Raw genomic sequence first — 19,544 nt, forward strand, 5'->3', positions numbered from 1 at the left:
TCTGGTTTTCTTCTATGAGGGCGCTGACCTAGCATCCCTTCCTGTCTGCCCACTCGGTCCTGCCACCGAAGAATGAGAACTGATTCACAAGGGAAGGCCTGCCAGACAGGGAGGTGGCAAATTCAAGGGAGGGAGCATGCGCGGAACAGGGAGCAGTCACTCGTGGTTGGAGCACCCGGCCAAGGCTTCTGTTTTCCCATCTAAATGGAAAACTGGGGCCCCCCCAAAGGGGCGGGGCCTGGACCGCTAGTCTCCCAGCCTGTGGGGCCAGACCGCTCTCACCCAGAGGCTTCAGGTCCTTTTGCCACAAAATTCAGTGGCTCTGGGTTCTAATTTCCACCCCTCCCCCTCCCGTCTCCACTTAACACCGGAAAAGTCTGTTTTGCAAACTCCCTAGCGGGTAGAGAGGGGCGGAGCGGGGGGTGTGCCCCCACGCCCCAGCTAGGCCAGAGAGACACGTGCTGCTGTTGCCACCTGGTGGCCACCGGGGGAATCCGAGACGCCTGGTCTAACAATGGGAGGAGCTCTGGGCAGGAGGGGAAAGGAAGAGGGCAGATACAGGGGGGGCGGGCACGCGTTCCTGCTGTGGGGCGTTGGGTGTCAGGAGAAAGGGGAAACCCCGATTCCAGACCTGAGCCCTGGGCGGAGGGCAGAGGGACCCCCAAACGGGGCGGAGTTGGGGGGGAGCCGGCGGAGCTGGGGAAATGAACCAAGTCTCCTGTTTTGAAGGAGCCAAATCCCACTCCCCCTCCAGCCGTCCTTCCCCTTGCCCAGTCCTGACCCTGCCGAGTGATCATCATTCTGTCTCCCCCAATCCGGGTGCTCCTGGGGGCGCCCAGAGGGAGAGATGGATAAATGCGTGTGGAGAATGAAGGAACTCCCCTACTGGAGGATTTTGAACATGACGCGCAGGCTTCAGCCAGGGAAACGTTACCCAACCGAAGGCTCATTTATTAAGCCGTACACCCCCTCAATAGACCTGTGAGTTCAATATTATCCTCACCCCCATTCTAGAGGGGAGAAGACTAAGGCTAAGCAGGAAACCATCGCCTCCCTCAGAATGGTTAGGGCTGCCCTTGTTTTCCAACGACTAGATCTTCCGAGCCTGGAGACTGCAGTGCTGCAGGAGTTCTGGGCCCAGACTCCCCGTCAAGTGCTCCTGGGACACAACGTCCAGCCTGGTGTCCTAGGATTGGCCTAAGCCCCCGTTGGGCCCCCCTCCAATCTAATCTGCCCTGAAAAATTCTGTCCCTTCCCCATGGGTGTCATGGGGTGCAGCAGCTTCCTTCTCTTGGTGGTTCCTAGGGTTCCCGCCACAGGACGTGGTGCAACCTGTGTTGGCAGGAGGGGAGGGGCCGGGACCCGGAAATGGGGTCTGGATCTCTCTGCCCAGGTTTGACTCCTGCCTGTGCTGGGTAGTTTCTGGCTAACCACTTGCTCTCTCTGAGCCTTAGTGGTCATATCTGTAAACTAGAATAGCCATGTACCTCTCGAGGTGGTTATGGGGAATCAGGACATCATGGGTGTGTCTAGACGGAACAGGCTGGGTTTGCAATGTTTGCTTAATAACCAGCCGCCTTCAGTCTTCCTGTCTGAAGGTGGAGGCCGACTTTCCTCTCCCGCACTCAGGCCTCCAAGTCCATGTTCGAAGTGCCACTGATTATGGGGGTCTGTATTAGGTCTCCCAAGGGCGGTGAGAGTCCAGCCCCCTGGGCAAGGTTGCCCTCCAGACCTTCCTGCCTGCCTGGCCCCAGAGCCCGAGGCTCCGGATGGCCTTGCACATGTCTCCTGTCCTCCAACGGGAGCTCTGTGTCCAAGGTCAGCTCAGGAGTGTCCCGAAGTAGCTGTGTCTTCTCCTTGAGATGCACGGGTGTGTCCAGGTCAGTTCCCTCACCTTTTTCCCAGGACATGTTCACCACCAAGGCCTCTTTTGGGGACACCTCCTCCGGGAAGTCTGCCGGGCTTGTCCACTGCCAAGCCTAGATAGGAAGGGTGGGGCCAAGGCTATGGGCAGAGCCCTCTTTTCCTGGGATCGGGTTCCTACTGGCTTAATTCCCTAAAATCCTGAGACCAGAGGATTAGCTCTGCCTCAATGACCCCCCCCATTCAGCCCCTTTTAGGAAGCCCTCCCCCTACACACACACCATTTCTCTTTGGGAAATTATTCCTCCTCTTCTTGTGTTGATGTGGGTATGCACTGACCCCACCACAATTTGACTGATGGATATGTGACATGGCCCAGCCAATCAGAGCACTCTAGCCTCTGATTCTGGCAATGGGCTCAGGAATGAGCATGTGACCCACTCTAGGTCTATTGGTGATGGCCCTGGGACTTTTGCTAAAGTGAACTGAACACTCTTCTTCCACTGGGGAAAGGCTGAACCCGAGTGGGAGGGAAGCGTGCGGGCAGAACAGCAGTCCAGACAAATGGATACCCAGTCTCTGGATTCCTAGACCTAGCCATGCCTGAAGACCACCGTTTGGGGAATCCCCTCATCCCCCATCAGTTTCCCTTTTTGTTGAAGCCACTTTGAGTTATTTCTACTGCTAGGAAAGGACCCACAGGAGGTTTCTCTCTGGGCCTCTTCTTGCCTATCTGTGAAATCGGACAGGTTCTTGGAGTCCCCGTGTCCGTGGTTAGGGGAGGATAAAACGAGTTAGTCCATGGCCATTACTCTGTAGAACGCTGGCCCAGAGTATAGACCCAAGAAATAGGACTTTAAATCAGAAAAGGAGTCCTTACCTGCTTTCCCTGGCTGCTAGGGAACTCGATCACAGTGCTGGCACAAGACGTGGGCAGGGGCGGGCACAGGTAACGTGCAGCCCTGGGGATGGAAGGAAACTGGTCAGAGAAGCAGCGTTATCTGTTTTTACTTTTTAATTGTTCCAACTTACTCTTTTCATCTCCACTACGTTACAAAGGGAGATTGGATGTGGATTGGGGGTGGGGGGTGCGGGATGCTGACAGACCTGGGTTCAAATCCCAGCTCTGCCCCCGTTGCTGGATACCTGGGCCCTGACTCTCTGGGCCTCAGTTTCCTCATCTGTAAACTGGGCACAAATACTGACTTGGCATGAGCGGTTACTATGACTACTATTGTCATTATGGATCATCTTGGGGAGACACGCAAATTACCTGTTCAGGCAGAGGTACCCAAGGACGCCCAGGAGAAGGATGCTGGCGAAGCTCCCCAGAGACACGAGGAGTACGGACAAATCGAACAACCGGGAAACCTGGGCTTCTGGGAGTGCGAGAGGTTGGGTTGGCAGAGGGGCACCTCCTGCCTCTTACTAGGAAGGGCGTTGGGAGGGCTGGACCCTCCATCAACTCACTGCTGACTGTGGCACACCATGGGTCCCTCTGTGCCTGGTTCCTCATGTGTGAAGCAGGGGAGCAGGGAACCCACGTGCCCTGGGTCTGCAGGGTAAGTCCTGGCATACAGGGCTCGGGACATGTTAACTGCACATGCCTGCTTGTTGTGCCCCTGTGGTTGCTCCCCTGGGCCCAGATCTGCCACCCCATGCCAAGCCTGACTCATACTGGCTCTCTTGAGACCAAACTGCATTATAAGGGCAACAGGCAGAGACCATGGTAGGAACAGAGATCATTCGGTTTCCAAATCTCTTCCCGCCACACACCCCAAGACAATGGAGTCCACCTCCTTATCTTTGTGATAAGAAAGATACCCATTCTTTCACTCGCTCAACAAATGGCCCCCCCATCCTCTCCCACACCACCGGAACCCCCAGGCTGGGCAGAGCCTGGCAGAGCCTGGACAGCCTCACCCACTCCCAAGGTGTCAGGCCAGGAAGGGAGGATTGTCACAGATTGGCGGGGGTGGGGGGTGGCGCATGGGGTAGGCACCCTGGAGAAAGCATGGTTGGCTTCCTGGAGGAGGAAGCTTTTGAACTGGGTTTTAAGGATGAATAGGAGTTAGCAGGGAGAACAAACATCCCAGGCAGAGGAGCCTGCACGGGCAAGGCAATGAGAGCATGAAAGGGAGATTCACAAGGGGACACTGCACAAGGAGGGGAGAGCAGAGTGGGCTGGGACTTTCTCCTGTGGGTGCTACATGGGGAGCAGGGCCAGGGTGGGGCTGCTTGCAGAGGCTTAGGATGGGGCAGTGCATGCTGGGTACATACCCAGGCCCTGCCCTCCTGCTCACCGATGTTGAATGGCTGGGGCCGGCTCCAGACACCCTTCAGCGTCACTGTGTCTGCTCGAACCCGCACGGTGTAGGCTGTCCCAGCCCGAAGGCCATCAAGGGTGACCTGGGTCTCTGTGGGCTTCACAGGCAGCTCTGTGGGAGGGAGGCAGCCGTGGGTCCCCAGACTCCCTTTACTGCCAGGAGGCCAGGCTCAGGAGTGGGATGCCCAGGTCCTGGGTGGATAGCCACATGCTGAGAGTGGTAGTGGGGACTCAAGGACATTTTGCTGAAAACACTTTTTTAAAAAAATAATTTAAGATTTTAGAGAGAGAGAGCATGAGAGGAAGGGGCAGAAGGAGAATCTCAAGCAGACTCCTCGCTGAGTGTGGAGCCTGACTCGGGGCTCGATCTCACGGCCCTGAGATCACGGCCTGAGCCAAAACCAAGAGAGGAACGCTTGGCCCCTGCTGAAAACTCTGAATGCACCCATTCACCCCAGCTTACTCGGGGGACTGTTCTTCCCTCTAAGATTTAGTGAATGATGCTATTTTTCTCAAATTCTGACCTCTGCTGGCTCCTTGCTCTCCCCCACCCCACCCCATTCTCCAAGCTCCTTCAAGATACCAGGTTCAGTTGCACCTCAGGGCCTTTGCACTGGCAGCCCCCCCCAGCCACCGTGCTCACCCTTTCCCCAGATAGCCCATGGTTTCCTCCCTCTCCTCCTTCCCATCTTTAGGGTCAAGTTCAGCATTAACTTTGTCTATCTTGCTTCCTCAGTGTCCCTCGAACCTCAGCACACAATAGGACCTCAGCACATGGTGTGGAATCAGTTGGCTTTCATTCACAAATAAAGCTCTCCATAAAAGTCCTTAAAACGAGAATACAGTTGTTGGCTCTTATCAAGAAGAAAAAAATTCCTAGAACCCTAAGTCTATATTCAAGAGGAATGTTCTTCCAAAGAAACTGGAGTGTGGGGAATTGCCCAGTTTGGTGAATGGGCATTTGGTGCATTCATCTTCAGCATTTTTGACTTTCAGCAAATCGGTAAAGGGGTGGCTTCCAGCTGTGCCACCAGAATGCATCCCTGAACCCCACTTGGCCCCACTTACCCCCTCCAAACAGCGGGTGGTCAAGCGGATGACAGGATGCCTGTGTTTCTGATGCGAGAGCATCCCCCCAGTATCCCTCCCCCGCTCCCTGGAATTCATGCCCTGGCCTTGGCCGGTGCTGGGTGCTGGGTGAGAACGCGAAGACACGAAGAGGCCAGTCCTGCTGGCCCGGACTGTTGCTGCGGGAGGTGGGCAGGTGAGGCCACAGGAAAAGACTGCATGGGGGGCCCCCAGTGTGTGAAATGACAGGAAACTCCAGCGCTGGTGAGACTTACCATGTACAGTCTGCTCTTTTTCCCTCCCAAGGGGCAGGAAGGAGCATCTGACTGAGCCCAAATCCAGGCTTGCTTAACCCTTGGGCAGGAGACCCTCTCCAAGCCTCAGTTTCCCCATCTGTGAAATGGACATGGTCATCTGGCTCCACGGCAGTCAAGTTGCTGATTTGCATGAGGGGCTGACTTCCACACATGGAAGCTGTGCCCACTGGGCCCTCCTGGGGGTCCAGAAAGGGCAGTCTGGCCTCTTGGAGTCGAACAACTCTTGTTTTATGAGTGGGAAAACCAAGGCCCAGAGAGGGCCGGTGAGATGCTCAGGGGCCCATAGCCAGGCAGACGTCGATCCCAGGCCCCTTCTTCCCCCAGCCAGGCCCATGCTGCCCACGTACCAGAGACAAGGTTGCCCTCCTCATCCTCGCAGCGCACGACGTACTCCTTCAGGACACCTGGGCAAGTGCTCAGCGGGGACGGCGTCCAGTCCACGTTCACGGAGCCCTGGCTGAGCTTCCTCACCGACACGTGTTGTGGGCGTCCTGCCCCCGAGGCTGCAACCAGCCCGGTCACCATGGTCAATTCCAAGAGCACCGGCTGAATGTTTCCTGCCTGCCCAGCCTGGCGCTGTCCAGAGACCCAGGGAACCTTGGCAACAGAGTCAGGCGGGCCTGGATTCACATCCCGGCTCCACAACTCAGGCCCCATTGCTGCCCCTCTCTGAGACTCACTTTTCTTATCTATAAAATGGGGGCAGTGCCCTTCAGGCGGGGGAAGCAGAGTGGGGGGCGTTCTTCAGGATCCCCTGAGACTTCTGCGCATCTGGCTTCTGGCCAAGGCTTGACCTGGAGTAAGTGCCTCTAAGCGTTCGTTCCCCTCTCCTGACACCCAAGACCCCCACCAAGCCCCTCTGGAGAGACCACCCTGCAGGTGTGGGCTACTCACCATTGCCCCCGAAGTGGTAGGTGGACAAGACCGTGGACCACAAGATGGGCTTCTCTGGGCGTGGAGAGGCAAAGATCGTGATGTGGTAACATACCTTCTGCTCCATTGCCCCAGATCCTCTGCTCCAGCTGTAGGTTGCTAGAAAGATCGGCGAAGCCCAGGCCGGTAACGTAAATAGGTTGTACCGCTGCCTCTCCCCATTTGCACTGGCTGTGCCGCCTGCCAGGAACTCCTAAAGCTCTCCTGCTCATACTTCAAAGCCCTTGTGCCAATGTCCCCTCTTCCAGGATCCCTTTCTTATTCCCACCGCCCGCAGCCCATCCCCCCACCTGCAGCCTAGCCCGGATGCCACGACGCCAGGTGCATCTGGCTCCAGCTCTGTCTCCCCAGTCTAGGAACCTCAAGGGCCAGGTCTGAGGCTGAGGTTTCCAGGGGCCCTGGGCCAGGCCCCGGGTAGGAAGTGGGAGTGAGAGGCTGCCAGGGCTGGAAGGCTCCCGCTTTTTCTCCAGAGGTCTCATTAGTTTGCCACCAGCATCTTGGGAGCTGTCACCTTCTCTGGCACAGGGACCTGTTTAACAAACACCCTGGGATGTGAGACTCATTACCTATTGGTGTGCGATCTGCCCGGGGCTATGGCCCTGACACCTCAGGGTCCTGGCAGGAGGCTTCAGACATGCATGGGCGGCAGGGTCCCAGTCTCAGCCTGTCCCCACCTCTGTGTGACCCTGGACAAGTAGCAAGACCTCTGGGCCTCAGACACCTCACACGCCCCTATGGCTGGAGCCAACCAGGAGCTCTAAGGGAGGAGGCAGAAGCAGAAGAAGAAGCAGAAGCAGGGCGACAGACATGACGGTACCCATTCCTGTAGGGTCCTGGTCCTGGGACGGAGTCAGGGTGCAGCTGGTGAGGTTCCTGTCCTGGTCTTGGGCCTGCCACTCAATGCAATACGCCTTGGCCCTGGCCTGGGCTGGCCAGTGCATGGAGGTCCCATTGGCTCCGACACTGATATTCAGAGCCCCTAGTTCTGGAAGGAGATGAGGGAGGCAGATTAGGCTAACAATGGTGATTTGAATGAGTTAGGTCTCCTGGCCTGACCGTGAGTCCCCTGCCAAGACGCCCACCATCAGGGCTGCCTGTGCTGCTATCCCCACCCCCACCCCTCACCCTCCCCCAACTGGCCTGGGGAGCATCTCCTGCTCTAGCAGGTGTCTGCAGGGTGGGCCTCCCAGCTGGACAGGACCTCAGAGGCCTGAGGACACACCCACTCAGTCCCCAGGGCTCCTCTCTTTCTGGGCAACAATCTCAGGGAGGCAGGCACTGCTTCCAATTCCAGGGACAACAACTACCATTTACTGAGCGCCAACTATATGTACCAGGCCAGTGCTGAGCACTTCACAGGTGTCATTCTGCTACAAAGTGAGAAGGTGATCACCCCAATAATACAGAAACTGAGGCTCAGAGAGGGAGAGCCACTGGCACAAGGTCACACAGTGGGGCCATGACCCGAGCCAGGCCAGGAGCTGACGGACTCGTGGCTGTGCCATCTTGGCATGTGGCTTTACCTCTCTGAGCCTCAGACGTCTCATCTCTGAAATGGGCATGCCCGTACCAGCCCTGTCCTCACAGGATTGCTGAGTACTCAGCAGGGACAGGACCAGGGTGAGATGAGTGAGGCACGTATCAGGCACAAAGCTAGAGGCACCAAAGTACTCTGTCGTCAAGACAAACACTGTTCCAATGCCATTTTTTTTCAGAACCAAAAAATGAGTGGAGGGGTGCCTGGGTAGCTCAGTAGTTTAAAGCCTCTGCCTTCAGCTCAGGTCATGATCTCAGGGTCCTGGGATCAAGCCCCACATCGGGCTGTCTGCTCAGCGGGGAGCCTGCCCCCCCGCGCCACCTGCCTCTCTGCCTATTTGTGATCTCTCTCTCTGTCAAATAAATAAATAAAATCTTTTAGAAAATGAGTGGAAAAATATGCCATGAGTGCTCTTTGTGATGGACCAAAGGTGGAAACAGCCCAAACGTTCATTAACAGATAAACAGATAAACACCACGTGGTTCAGCCACACAGTGGAATATTACTCAGCCACAAAAAGGAGGGGAAGCCCTGATATACTCTACAACGTGGGGGAACCTCAAAAAACATGATGCTCAGTGAGAGAAGCCAATCATGAGAAGCCACAGGGTGTGCAGTCCCATGTATAAGGAATGTCCAAAATGGGCAAACCCAGAGAGACAGAAAGAAGATTAGTGGGTGTCAGGCGCCGGGGATAAGAGGCGTGAGGTCTCCTTTTAGGGATGATAGAATGTTCCGGAACTAGACAGAGGTGACGGTTGCCCGTCGCTGCAAACGTCCGAAACACCACTGAATTCTACCTACCAAACTGGTTCATGCTGAGGTGTGACCTTCACCTCAATAACTTATGTAGACGTATTCACGTGCATGTATACATAAATATAAATCTTGAGTTTTTTCCTCTCATATCTATAAATATAGGGACATCTTTAATCACGTCGATACCTATACAAAACGAGCAAATATCAAGATTTGAAATGAAGATAAGATCCGCCGCATATTCCTGCCTCACTCACCACACCCTGATCTCCGCCCTGGTCCCAGGAAACTTCATTTACAAATGGTTGGCCTGGGCTGTAGTTTGCCAGCTAGAGTCTGGTAAAATATCGCATTCTAACAATATGTACCTTAATTAGTGATTTTGACACATTCCTGAATGAGACATCTGCTTGATTTTTGTGCCTCACCTGCCTCACCCTAGTCTGGTAGAGGCTCAGAGGAGGTGTTTAGCTCTGAGAGGCCCTCCCACAGCCCTCCCCGGCTGGAGGAGGCACCTGTGTGGGTGTGGGTTTGGGCAGGAATGTGCCATGTCTGGTTGGGGCCGGGGCCGAAGCGATTCTGAGAGATGACAGCCAGGTCATAGGCCGCACCAGAGAGGTCGAGCGGTTTCTTCAGCTGAAAGTTCATTGTCGACTTGATCTTACACGTGCAGGATAGCATGTGCAGGCGGGCGCGGTAGGTCACCTCCCCTCCAGAGTTGGATCCGAGGCAGCCTTCTGGAAGCTCAACTTGGGGCAGCTGTTGTGAATGTGAGAGATGGTTTGTGGAGCCCTGAACACCATCATCATCCCCACGGGCCAACACTGGCATGCAGCCCCTGAACAGACTCATCCACGGGCCACAGTCTGTGACATGAGCCAAAAACTTTTTAAAAACAAACAAGCAAAAAAACAAAGCCAAACAAAACAAAACAAAAACCCTCGGTGCTGGCGAGGCTGTTGGGAAATAGGCATTCGTGGCCAGTGCCTGTTGGTTTGGGAGGGAAATAATTGGGCAAAACCTACTGAGTGTCAGGAAAAAAATGTTTTTCCCATCTTTGGACCCAGTTACCTCAAGCCTGGAAGTGTTTCCTAAGAAATGGAATTCAGGGGTGCCTGGGTGGCTCAGCAGCTTAAGCCTCTGCCTTCGGCTCAGGTCATGATCTCAGGGTCCTGGGATTGAGCCCTGCATCAGGCTCTCTGCTCAGCGGGGATCCTGCTTCCCCCTCTCTCCCTCTGCCTGCCTCTCTGCCTACTTGTGATCTCTGTCAAATAAATAAATAAAATCTTTTTTTTTTTTTAAGGGAATTCAAATGAAAGGAATGCCGGGAAGTAAAGCTTCACTGTAGGCGTACTGGGCCAGCCTATTAGGGACCCGGCCAATTAATTATGGTAAAGCCAGTGGGTGAAATATCTGATGGTTTTGCCCCTGACTTGGGCAAGAGATTTTCCCTCTGTGCTTCAGTTTCCTTCTCATAACTTGGGAGTTAATTAGACTGCTCTTAATGTGTTACTAGGAGACTTCAAAGAAATCATCTCCCACCTAGACCAACATTGTCCACCCGTGGCCTGCCCACTTTCACCCTAGCCCCCCACATTCTGTTCCCCCCATGGGAGCTGGGGGAAGTCTGCGAACACTGAACCCAGTCATATCCCTCTTCTGCTCACACACCCTCCATTGCTCCCCATTACCTGCAGAGTTAAACGCAAAGTCCTCGGAATCCTCACCCCCTCCACATCTCTTCTCTCACAGTATCCCCCTTGTGCACCCTGACTCCAGCCTCTTGTCTCCTTCTCCCCATCCCAGGCCACCCCACAGCCCTGTGACAGCCCATTACCTGCCCGTGCAGAGTCACCTGCCTCCTCCCATTGGGGCGGAGCGCCTCCACTGAGAACTTCAAGGTGGGCTGTGGGAGATGTTCTGTAATGGGATGGCGAGACAGTGACGCTGGGGGTGGTCCCTTGCTCACCGCCACCTCCCACAGACAATGCATGGGGACCCAGGACATTTTCGTTCCCTCCCTTGAAACACAGGATTCCCATGGGTTGTTAAGAAGTTTTCAAAATCAGAAACATGAAGATCTAGTCTATGACAATGTGACTATACTTAATGCCATAAAACTATCCACTTTGGGGGCTCCTGGGTGGCATTGGACTCTTGATTTCAGCTCAGGTCACAGTCTTGGGGTCATGGGATTAGGCTCTGGGATTGATGGGGAGTCTGCTTGGAATTCTCTCTCCCTCTGTCCCTCCCCCTGCCGTGCACATGTTCTCTCTCTTTCGAATAAATAAATACGGTCATAAAAAAAAAAAAACCCTATGCTTTAAAATGGTTAAAATGGTAGATCTTATCTAATGCATTTTCTACCACAATTTTCGTTTTAAAGTGAAAAGAACTCTTGGAGCTGTTTCGCAGTGGATAATGCACTAGGGGCAGGAAGAGACCTGCCAAGGTCACAAGGTCAGGGGCAAAATGTTGACAGTCACCTCATCCTTCCTTGCCTCTGGGTCCCATCTCCACTTTGGAGCTGCCCAAACTCCAGCTTCCTGTGTCCTTCGGGAAGCTATGTCTTCACGACATGGCCATTTCCCCCTGCCGACTCCCTGCGTGGCTTTAAAGAACCAAGCCAACCAACAGGACACATGGGAAGGAAAAAAAGACTAGGAAATGTTTCTTTTCAGATTATGGATTCTCCACATTTTACAAAGTGAAACTTGCTCCACCTCTTTTTTTTTTTTTTTTAAGATTTTATTTATTGATTTGCAAGAGAGAGCATGCATGAGTGAGGGTAGGGGAGGGGGGATGGAGGGGCCCAGGGAGATGGACAGAAGCCGACTCCCCGCTGAGCAGGGAGCCCAAGGCGAGGCTCAGTCCCAGGACCCTGGGATCATGACCTGAGCCGAAGGCAGACGCTTAGCCCACTGAGCCACCCAGGTCCCCTGCCCTAGCACCTTTTACTAATTTCCCCAAATTTCTCTTGCCGCCTTATTTTTAACACCCGCCTTATTTCTAGTACCCACTGCTGTATTTCTAATGCCTGCCCCGGTTCCAGTGGCTCTGGAGTGCTCTCACCAGGGGGGACACACACGGGGCTGCTCCAGCTGCTCCAGGGGTCTCCTGGGTCTCCTGAGGCTGCTGGCCTGAGTCGCCGCCTGCGGAGCTGGAATTCCTGGGCTGCATCCGTCCGCAGGGGACAGAGGCAGGACTCTGGCGGGGAAATAGGCCAAACTTCAAGCTGAAGGGCTGTCTCACACCTGGGGGTGCCCAGGGCTTGGCACTCATCATTTAGCCCCCAGACACTTAATTGAGTGCCAACTGTGTGCTGGGCCCTGGGACCACTGTGGGAATAGGCCAGGCCCTGTCCTCTTGGGGGACCTCAAGGTGCCCCATTCTTGCCCTGACTCGAGGTCGGAGTCCTGGTAAGGCCATCCATTGGGATGTGAGCCTGGTCAATGGCTTCTCACCCCCAAGCCCATTTCCTCACCTGAGAAATGGGAATAATCCGATACGGAACTAAGGATGGGCCGGAAAGCGTACAACGAAATTAGCACTGGGCCTGGCACACAGCAGGCGCTCAATTAATGCTAACACGCTGCAGCTGTTATTGGTACTATTATTCTCACCGAAGCCAGCATCCTCCTGAGGTCCGCAGTTGCCCTAGGACCAGATCATATATACATAGTTTTACCTTTTGGTAAAAGGTAAAAAAAAAAAGGGGTTTTTTTGAAAGAAATATTAACTCTTTTATAATTTTAAACAATTATTCTAAGTGCAATGTGGAAGCTTGGGTTAGAAACAGAAAGAAAGAGGAACAGAAAGAGGACATTTGTTTTTTGTTTTGTTTTGGTTTTTAAAGATTATTTATTTATTTATTTGACAGAGAGAGAAAGAGAGAGATTGCAAGTAGGCAGAGAAGCACACAGATAGAGAGAGAGAAGCAGACTCCCCACTGAGCAGAGAGCCTGATGAGGGGCTCGATCTCAGGACCCTGAGACTATGACCTGAGCCAAAGGCAGAAGCTTAACCCACTGAGCCACCTAGGCGCTTAAAAAAAAAAAAAAAAAAAGAGGACTTTCGTGGAAAAACAGGTGGCTCAGAATAGCCCAGGGATTTAGTCCCCAGCAACGTGGCAACGTTTATCTCGGTTGTGGACAGACACGCTCAAGAATGTAAGATGTTCGCATGTGGGGCAGCTGGGGGGCCTTTCTAGGGGAGCTGGCTACTTCTTTGTAACTTTTCTGAAAATCTAAGATTATTCCCAAAGTAAAAGTTGGCTTAAAAGATTTTCAGAGGCAAAATTATTATTCTGTACTTTCCTACAAAAATTGTTTTAGGAGGGAAAACCTGTATGTCAGTGGTGTTGGGGGTCAGGAGAGTCAGGTGTAGGACACGGCCTGCCCCCCATACCCTGTGTCATGCGGAGAGGTCCCCCAACATCCGGAGCTTCAAATCAAACCAACAGAGAGGCTCCTCTCCCAGCAGGAGTCCCATGTCACCTGCCTCTGACAGATCCCATTCACCGGATGGGGTCACTGAGGCTCAGGGGGCCCCAACATTGGAAAGGGAGATGGGGCTGAAGCTGGGGCTGCTCCCTGGCCTGAAAATGCCGCCAGTCTGAGGGAGGAGGAGATGCCACGATTCAGAGGCTGGAGGTCTCTGTCTCTCCCCATCTAGGGGCTTCTTGGACCCGAAGCAAGGGCTGAGGTTCCTTGCAGACCTAGCTTGCTCTGCGTGGAGGCAACAAAAGGGACAGCAGAAGGTAGCTGAGAAATGAACGAAGGTCGGTGGAAGACATACAGACAGCCAACAGGTAGAAAGACCAGGCTCGACATCACTCATCATCAGGGAAGTGCAAATCAAAACCATAATGAGATACCACCTCAGTCCGAATGACTATCATCAAGAAGACACAAGACAGGGGTGCCTGGGTAGCTCAGTCAGTTAAGTATCTGCCTTCATGATCCCAGGATCCTGGGATCGAGCCCCACATCGGGCTCCCTGCTCAGCGGGAAGCCTGTTTCTCCCTCTCCAATTCTCCCTGCTTGTGTTCCACATACGCCCCCCCAACAAATAAATAAATAAATAAATAGTCTTTTAAAAAATGTTTATTGCAGCCTCACGTACAATAGCCAAGATACGGAAGCAACCAAAGTATCCATTCATCGGCGGATGAATGGAAAAAGAACATGGGGTACACACACACACACACACACACACACAGGGATATTATTCAGCTGTAAAAGAAGGACACCCTGACATGTGTGACGATGTGGACAAGCCTCGAGGGCACTATACTAAGTGAAATAATTCAGAGAAGGACAAATACCATAGGATCTCTTTTGCACACATGGAATCCAAAGCAAAATAAAATGGAACTCATGGACATGGAGAACAGATCGGTGGTCACCAGAGGCAGGAGGTTGGGGGTGGGAAGAATGGGGGTCAAAAGGTACACACTTCAGTTATAGAATAAATAAGTCCTAGGATGTCATGTACTGCATGGTGACTATAGTTCGTAATACTGTATGATGTACTTGGATGTGCCTAGGAGAGTAGATCTTACAAGTTCTTACAAGACATAAAGTTTGTATCGCAGGTGGTAATGGACAGTAGCTAGACTGACTGTGATCATTTCACAATACATACAAATATCAAATAATGATATTGTACACCTACAGCCAACATAATGTTATATGTCAATTGTATCTCAAAAAAAAAAAAAACAGAAGAAGAAAAAGGAAGGGAGGAAGGAAAGAAAGAAGGAAAGAGGGGAGTGGAAGGGGAGCTTCCTAGAGAGGCTGCCCTTGAACTAGACCCTGAAGATCAACTAGATTTTCAGCCACTCATAGAGAAGAAGGCGTGAAGATGGAGGAGACTGCATGGGCAAAGGTAGGGTTTGGAAATTCAGGGCATGGGCATAGAATGATGGCCATTCAGAGGGGGCAAGAGGAAACATGAGGTGGGTGAGGGTGCCCGGGGCCAGCTGAGGAAAGGATGCTCTCCTGAGGGTAAGAGGGAGCTATGGAGGATGTGTGAGCAAGGGAGGTTCCGATGAGATCTGAGAGTCAAAGAGACTCCAGAGGCTAGCTGCAGGGCAAGAGTGGAGACCAGGCAAGAGGGGTGAGGGATGTAGAGATGGTGAAACTGCTTTGGGGTCATGTTCCCCGGGGAGAAGCCTGTGTTCTCTCCTGACCTGGGGAATAAACTCACCAACTCCCACAAGCTGCTGGATGTCCGGTGCCGGAACTGCACCTCGGCGCCGTCCTGGCGGGCTGGGTTCTCCCACTTCAAGAGCACCTGCCCCGAGAACCTAGACACGGTGATGTCTCCAACCAGCGGAGGGTCGTATTTAACTGGGAACAGAGGTGGAGATTGGGGAGGGGAGCCAGCATATGTGTAAGTTATTGGTACTTAAAATTTTGGAAAATCTGCCCCACCCAGCCCAGGGTAACTGACTGAGTCCCCAGGATGTGCATCAGGGAAACCCTTACAAGTTCCATCTAAGCCTGGGATTCTATGGCTCAAAGATTCAAGACTAACACTCCTTGTAGCAACATTGTGGTGAGATGGGCACTTTTGTGAGTTGCTGATAAGAGGATAATTAATTGAACCTATTTTTTAGAAGACTATTAGGGAAATCTTACTAATTTTTTAAACCCTGACTTGAAGAGAAGCATCCATCATTCTTTCTGCATCTTGGTCATACCATGTCTGATTCTACCTCAGGACCTTTTCACTTGCTGTGCCCTTATGCCCTCTGCCTGGAACACACTTCTCTACCCCTGATTCTTGTTGGATCCTTTTTATCCTTCCGGGCTCAGCTTGACCTCCCAGCAGCATTTGCTCATATATAATAGTCCTTCCTGATCATCACTTCCTCTTGACTCTGGCCTCCATGAGGGACGGTTGGATCCTGCCTTCATCTTAAAATTTGATACATTGCTCATCATGGATTTTTTGGCATTAATTTTGATTTTTCAAAAAACATCTCTTTACAAAATTATTTATATTGACTCCTGAGTTTTCTGGCATCCCTTACAATTTCGTGCCCAAGGCAGGTTCCTTCCTCACCTTACCCTAATGCCAGCCCGGAACGGCCAACTTTGTTGGCCTCACTCATGTCCCCTATGACTCAGCGTAGCACACAGAAGCCTCTCAAACACTAGGTGTTAAATGTCCGCGGTTGCGTCGTGAAAACAGATTTTAAAGACCCAATGAGGTCCCAGTGGTATTACAGTTTCGGGGAGAAACCAGAAGCAACCTAAGTGCCCAGCAAATGGGGATTGGTGAGGGGACCGTGAAGAACTCTACCATGTCCTGCAACAGGGTTTGATGTGAAAATCATTGGCATTATCAAGCCCCTGGCCCAAATCTCTTCAGGTGTAGGCTCAGGGACCCGAGGCATCTCTGGGTGAGGAAGGGGCAGCAGGGAGGAGGAGGAGAACGGGTGCTGACCTGCACTATGAAGCTTCAAGGTGATCTTAGGGGACTTCTGTGTCCGGTTCTCAGCTCGAGATTCCACCCAGAGCGTGACGGCCTGGAGCACAGCTACGCCGTCCTGGTCAGAGAACCGCAGGCTGGTGGCTGAGCCCGCGGCAAAGTAGCAGCAGCGCCCGGACCTGAGGCTGCGTGAGGGGAGCACTGGGGCTGAGTTTGGGGTTGCAGGACCCGCAGCGGGGCTCAGCAAACCCGGTAGATGGGCTGTGTCACATGCTAGGATCTTCTGTTTTATTTTTTTTTTTTTGAAGATTTTATTTATTTATTTGACAGACAGAGATCACAAGTAAGCAGAGAGGCAGGCAGAGAGAGAGGGGGAAACAGGCTCCCCGCCGAGCAGAGAGCCCGATGTGGGGGTCGCCCCAGGACCCTGGGACCATGACCTGAGCCGAAGGCAGAGGCTCTAACCCACTGAGCCACCTAGGCGCCCCATCCCAGGATCTTCTTCTGCCCCTTTGACTCCCCCTCCCCAGCCTGGGGACTCTAGGGGGATCAGCCTACCACTGAGGGTTTGGGGGAACCCCAGAATCTCACGACGCAGATGAAGAAATGAATGGTTGGAAGGATGGACAAATGAGTGAGTGGATGAGGAGGAAGGAAGGATGAGAGGGACCCTAATTGCCACCCAACTTAGATGCCCACCTACGCTGACGTGCCCCCCCCCAAATAGAGTCCCCACCCTCCCTTCTCACATAAGACACTGAGCCACCAGGAAGGGCAAGGACCTTGCTAAGATCACACCTCTGAGAGCAGAGGCATGGGGCAGGAGCAAGTGTGGGATGATGGGTGAAGGTTTGGGGACCGGGGCAGGGTCCTTACCAGCACCTCAGGAAGTGGCTGACCCCAGCCGTGGGGCCCTCATACTGCCAGGAGCATTCATAGCCAGCACTGACTATCCGGTAGCAGTTCAGGTCCCTGGGTCCTGAAGCCGAGCCTGGAGGAGATCCCAAAGGTTTTAGAAGGGACCAAGAGCTGGGAGGGGGCCCTCCTTGCTGGTGCACACTTGGGATGAATCTTTGTGACATTTAAGTAATCCAGTGTCAATCTCAGCCTTGGCGCACTCCCAGAACCCTCCCTGTGCCCTTCCCTCCTGTCTCCTGCCTTCTCCCCTGCTCACCCTCCTCCAGCCACACCAGCCTCCTCACCAGTCCTCAAGCAGGCTCACTCCCACCTCAGGGCCTTTGCGCATGCTGTGCCATCTGCCTGGAATGCTTTTCCCACAGATCTTGACATTCTAGTTTCTCCTTCAGCGTCACCTCCTTGACCACCAGCCAACCTAAAGCCGCCCCCTCCTCCATCCTCCCTCCCCTTCCTCTGGTTTCTCATAGCAAATTCTGGCATGCTGTCTGTGCATTTGTTTGCCTGTTATCCACCTCCCACACTAAGCTGTGGCCCCAGGAAGTCAGTCGGGCTTGTGGCTGATTCTTTCACGCCTAGAACTGGGTCTGCATGCAGTGGGAGCTTGGTAAATAGTTCTTGCACGAAAGGAAGGACGAAACACCTGTTTGGTGGCAGAACCCTGGGACACCGGAGCTTGGTGAGGACAGGAGAGTAGGCTATCAGGCTGCTCCCAAGACCTCAGGTGCACCTGAATCTTTGGCTGGGTGGGAGGGAGCTGAGGGAGGAGCGGCTAGGGAAGGGACAGTCAGACCCCAGCATGACCTCTCTCCACAATAAGGAACTGTCCCAGACCTGTGCCTGCATCCGGATACGGCGGGTCCTGAAAACAGCACCCACTGGTACTGCAGGCTTCAGCTGCAAAGACAACGAAGAGAGAATGACATTTCCAGTCTTTTACTGCATGGCGGAGGCGCTCGGGCGGGGGTCTTGCCAAGAGACCATCCATCCACCCACCCACTCTCCCATCTATGGATCCACCCACCCATCCATCCACACATCCTATCTTCCACCCAGCCACCCATCAGGCATGACGCATTCATCTGTCCTACGCTCCATCTATCCATCCATCCCACCATCCATCCATCCATCCAACCATCCATCCATCCACCGCTCATTCATCCACTCAACAACCTCTGAGGCTGCTCTTCCAAGGCAAGCTGGGGTCCCCTGTCCTCCTCTCAGTCTCTGGTCTCCAGCCCTGCCTGATCCCTGCAGGCCCTGAAACCTTGCTGATTCTCAGTTTACAGAGACACACAGAGAGGCAAAGTAGTGGCTTGAGGTCACACAGCAGCAACAGCAGAGCTGGAATTAGATTTCAAACTCAGTCATCTGCAGGGGTCTGGGCTCCTTCCCATCCGATCCCACGAGATGGAGAGATAGTATGTACATATATTTTGTCTAATAATATAATAAAACTATAAACATGTATATCCATTATATACACACTTGTTCTTTATCCTTTTCTTTTTCTTTTTTTCTTAAAGATTTTATTTATTTATTTGAGAGAGTGAGCAAGAGAAAACACAATCAGGGGGAGGGGCAGAGGGAGAAGCAGGCTCCCCACTGAGCAAGGAGCCCGATATGGGACTTGATCCCAGGACCCTGGGATCATGACCTGAACTGAAGGCAGACACTCAACCAACTGAGCAACCCAGGCGTCCCGCTTTTTCTTTTTTTAAAGATTTTATTTATTTTACAGAGAGAGAAAGCACAAGCAGGCAGAACGGCAGGCAAAGGGAGAGGAAGAAGCAGGCTCCCCTCCGACACAGGGCTCCATCCCGGGACCCTGGGATCATGACCTGAGCGGATGCCCAACCGACTGAGCCACTCAGGTGCCTCTCCTTATTGTTTTTGGATTTTAGCATTTCTCACAGAACCCCAGGGAGTGGGAAAGATTCAGAGATTTAGCCCATTCCACAGAAGACCAGGTCAAGACCAGAGCAGAGATGCCCAAGTTTGACAGAGGGAAAGACTGAGGCCCAGAAACACAAAAGCCAGGTCCGCCACCCTACACGCACATGCCCCGCAGCAAGAAAAGCCATGATGTCAAGGTGGGGAACTCACCGCCTTGCCCTCTGAGCAGGAGCAGAAGGAGGGGGACCAGCCTGGCCCACAGCTGTCCCATGGAACCCACGCAGAAGCTCACAGCCCCAGATGAACTTCTGCCAGCCACCCCGTCCTTGCCCCTGAACATGTTGAAGCTGAGTAAGAAGGAGGACTTAAAAGATCAAAAAAAAAAAAAAAAAAAAAAAAAAGTTAGATGTCATGGCCCCTCCTGGCACAAGTCAAACTGAAAGAGAAACTAAGAAGTCAGCGTGGTGGTGGCGGCCTCATCCCGGCCACA

The 19,544-nt window shown here is 53.1% G+C and overlaps 1 protein-coding gene across 2 annotated transcripts; it reads right to left on the reverse strand.

Annotated features, from left to right (window-relative positions):
- Nucleotides 1-926: 926 nt before the first annotated feature.
- Nucleotides 927-19,410, reverse strand: IL12RB1 (interleukin 12 receptor subunit beta 1). 2 transcript variants are annotated; one of them, XM_032867650.1, is made up of 16 exons: nt 19,265-19,410; nt 17,993-18,055; nt 17,120-17,234; nt 16,259-16,428; nt 15,014-15,156; nt 12,427-12,460; nt 11,876-12,010; nt 10,641-10,723; nt 9,319-9,562; nt 7,325-7,492; nt 6,469-6,606; nt 5,922-6,077; nt 4,167-4,301; nt 3,137-3,242; nt 2,744-2,825; nt 927-1,979 (listed from the first exon to the last, which is right to left on the reverse strand). In XM_032867650.1, exons 1-16 carry the CDS (start codon nt 19,392-19,394, stop codon nt 1,626-1,628), a joined length of 2,256 nt encoding a protein of 751 aa, XP_032723541.1. In that variant the 5' UTR covers nt 19,395-19,410; the 3' UTR covers nt 927-1,625. The 2 variants fall into 2 exon arrangements, with proteins under 2 accessions (XP_032723541.1, XP_032723542.1); XM_032867651.1 differs by lacking the exon at nt 927-1,979 and having other exon boundaries at nt 4,144-4,301.
- Nucleotides 19,411-19,544: the final 134 nt, after the last annotated feature.

This window comes from Lontra canadensis, unplaced genomic scaffold (genome assembly GCF_010015895.1).
Source record: "Lontra canadensis isolate GAN:19392208 unplaced genomic scaffold, GSC_riverotter_1.0 scaffold35, whole genome shotgun sequence".
Lineage (NCBI taxonomy): Eukaryota > Metazoa > Chordata > Mammalia > Carnivora > Mustelidae > Lontra > Lontra canadensis.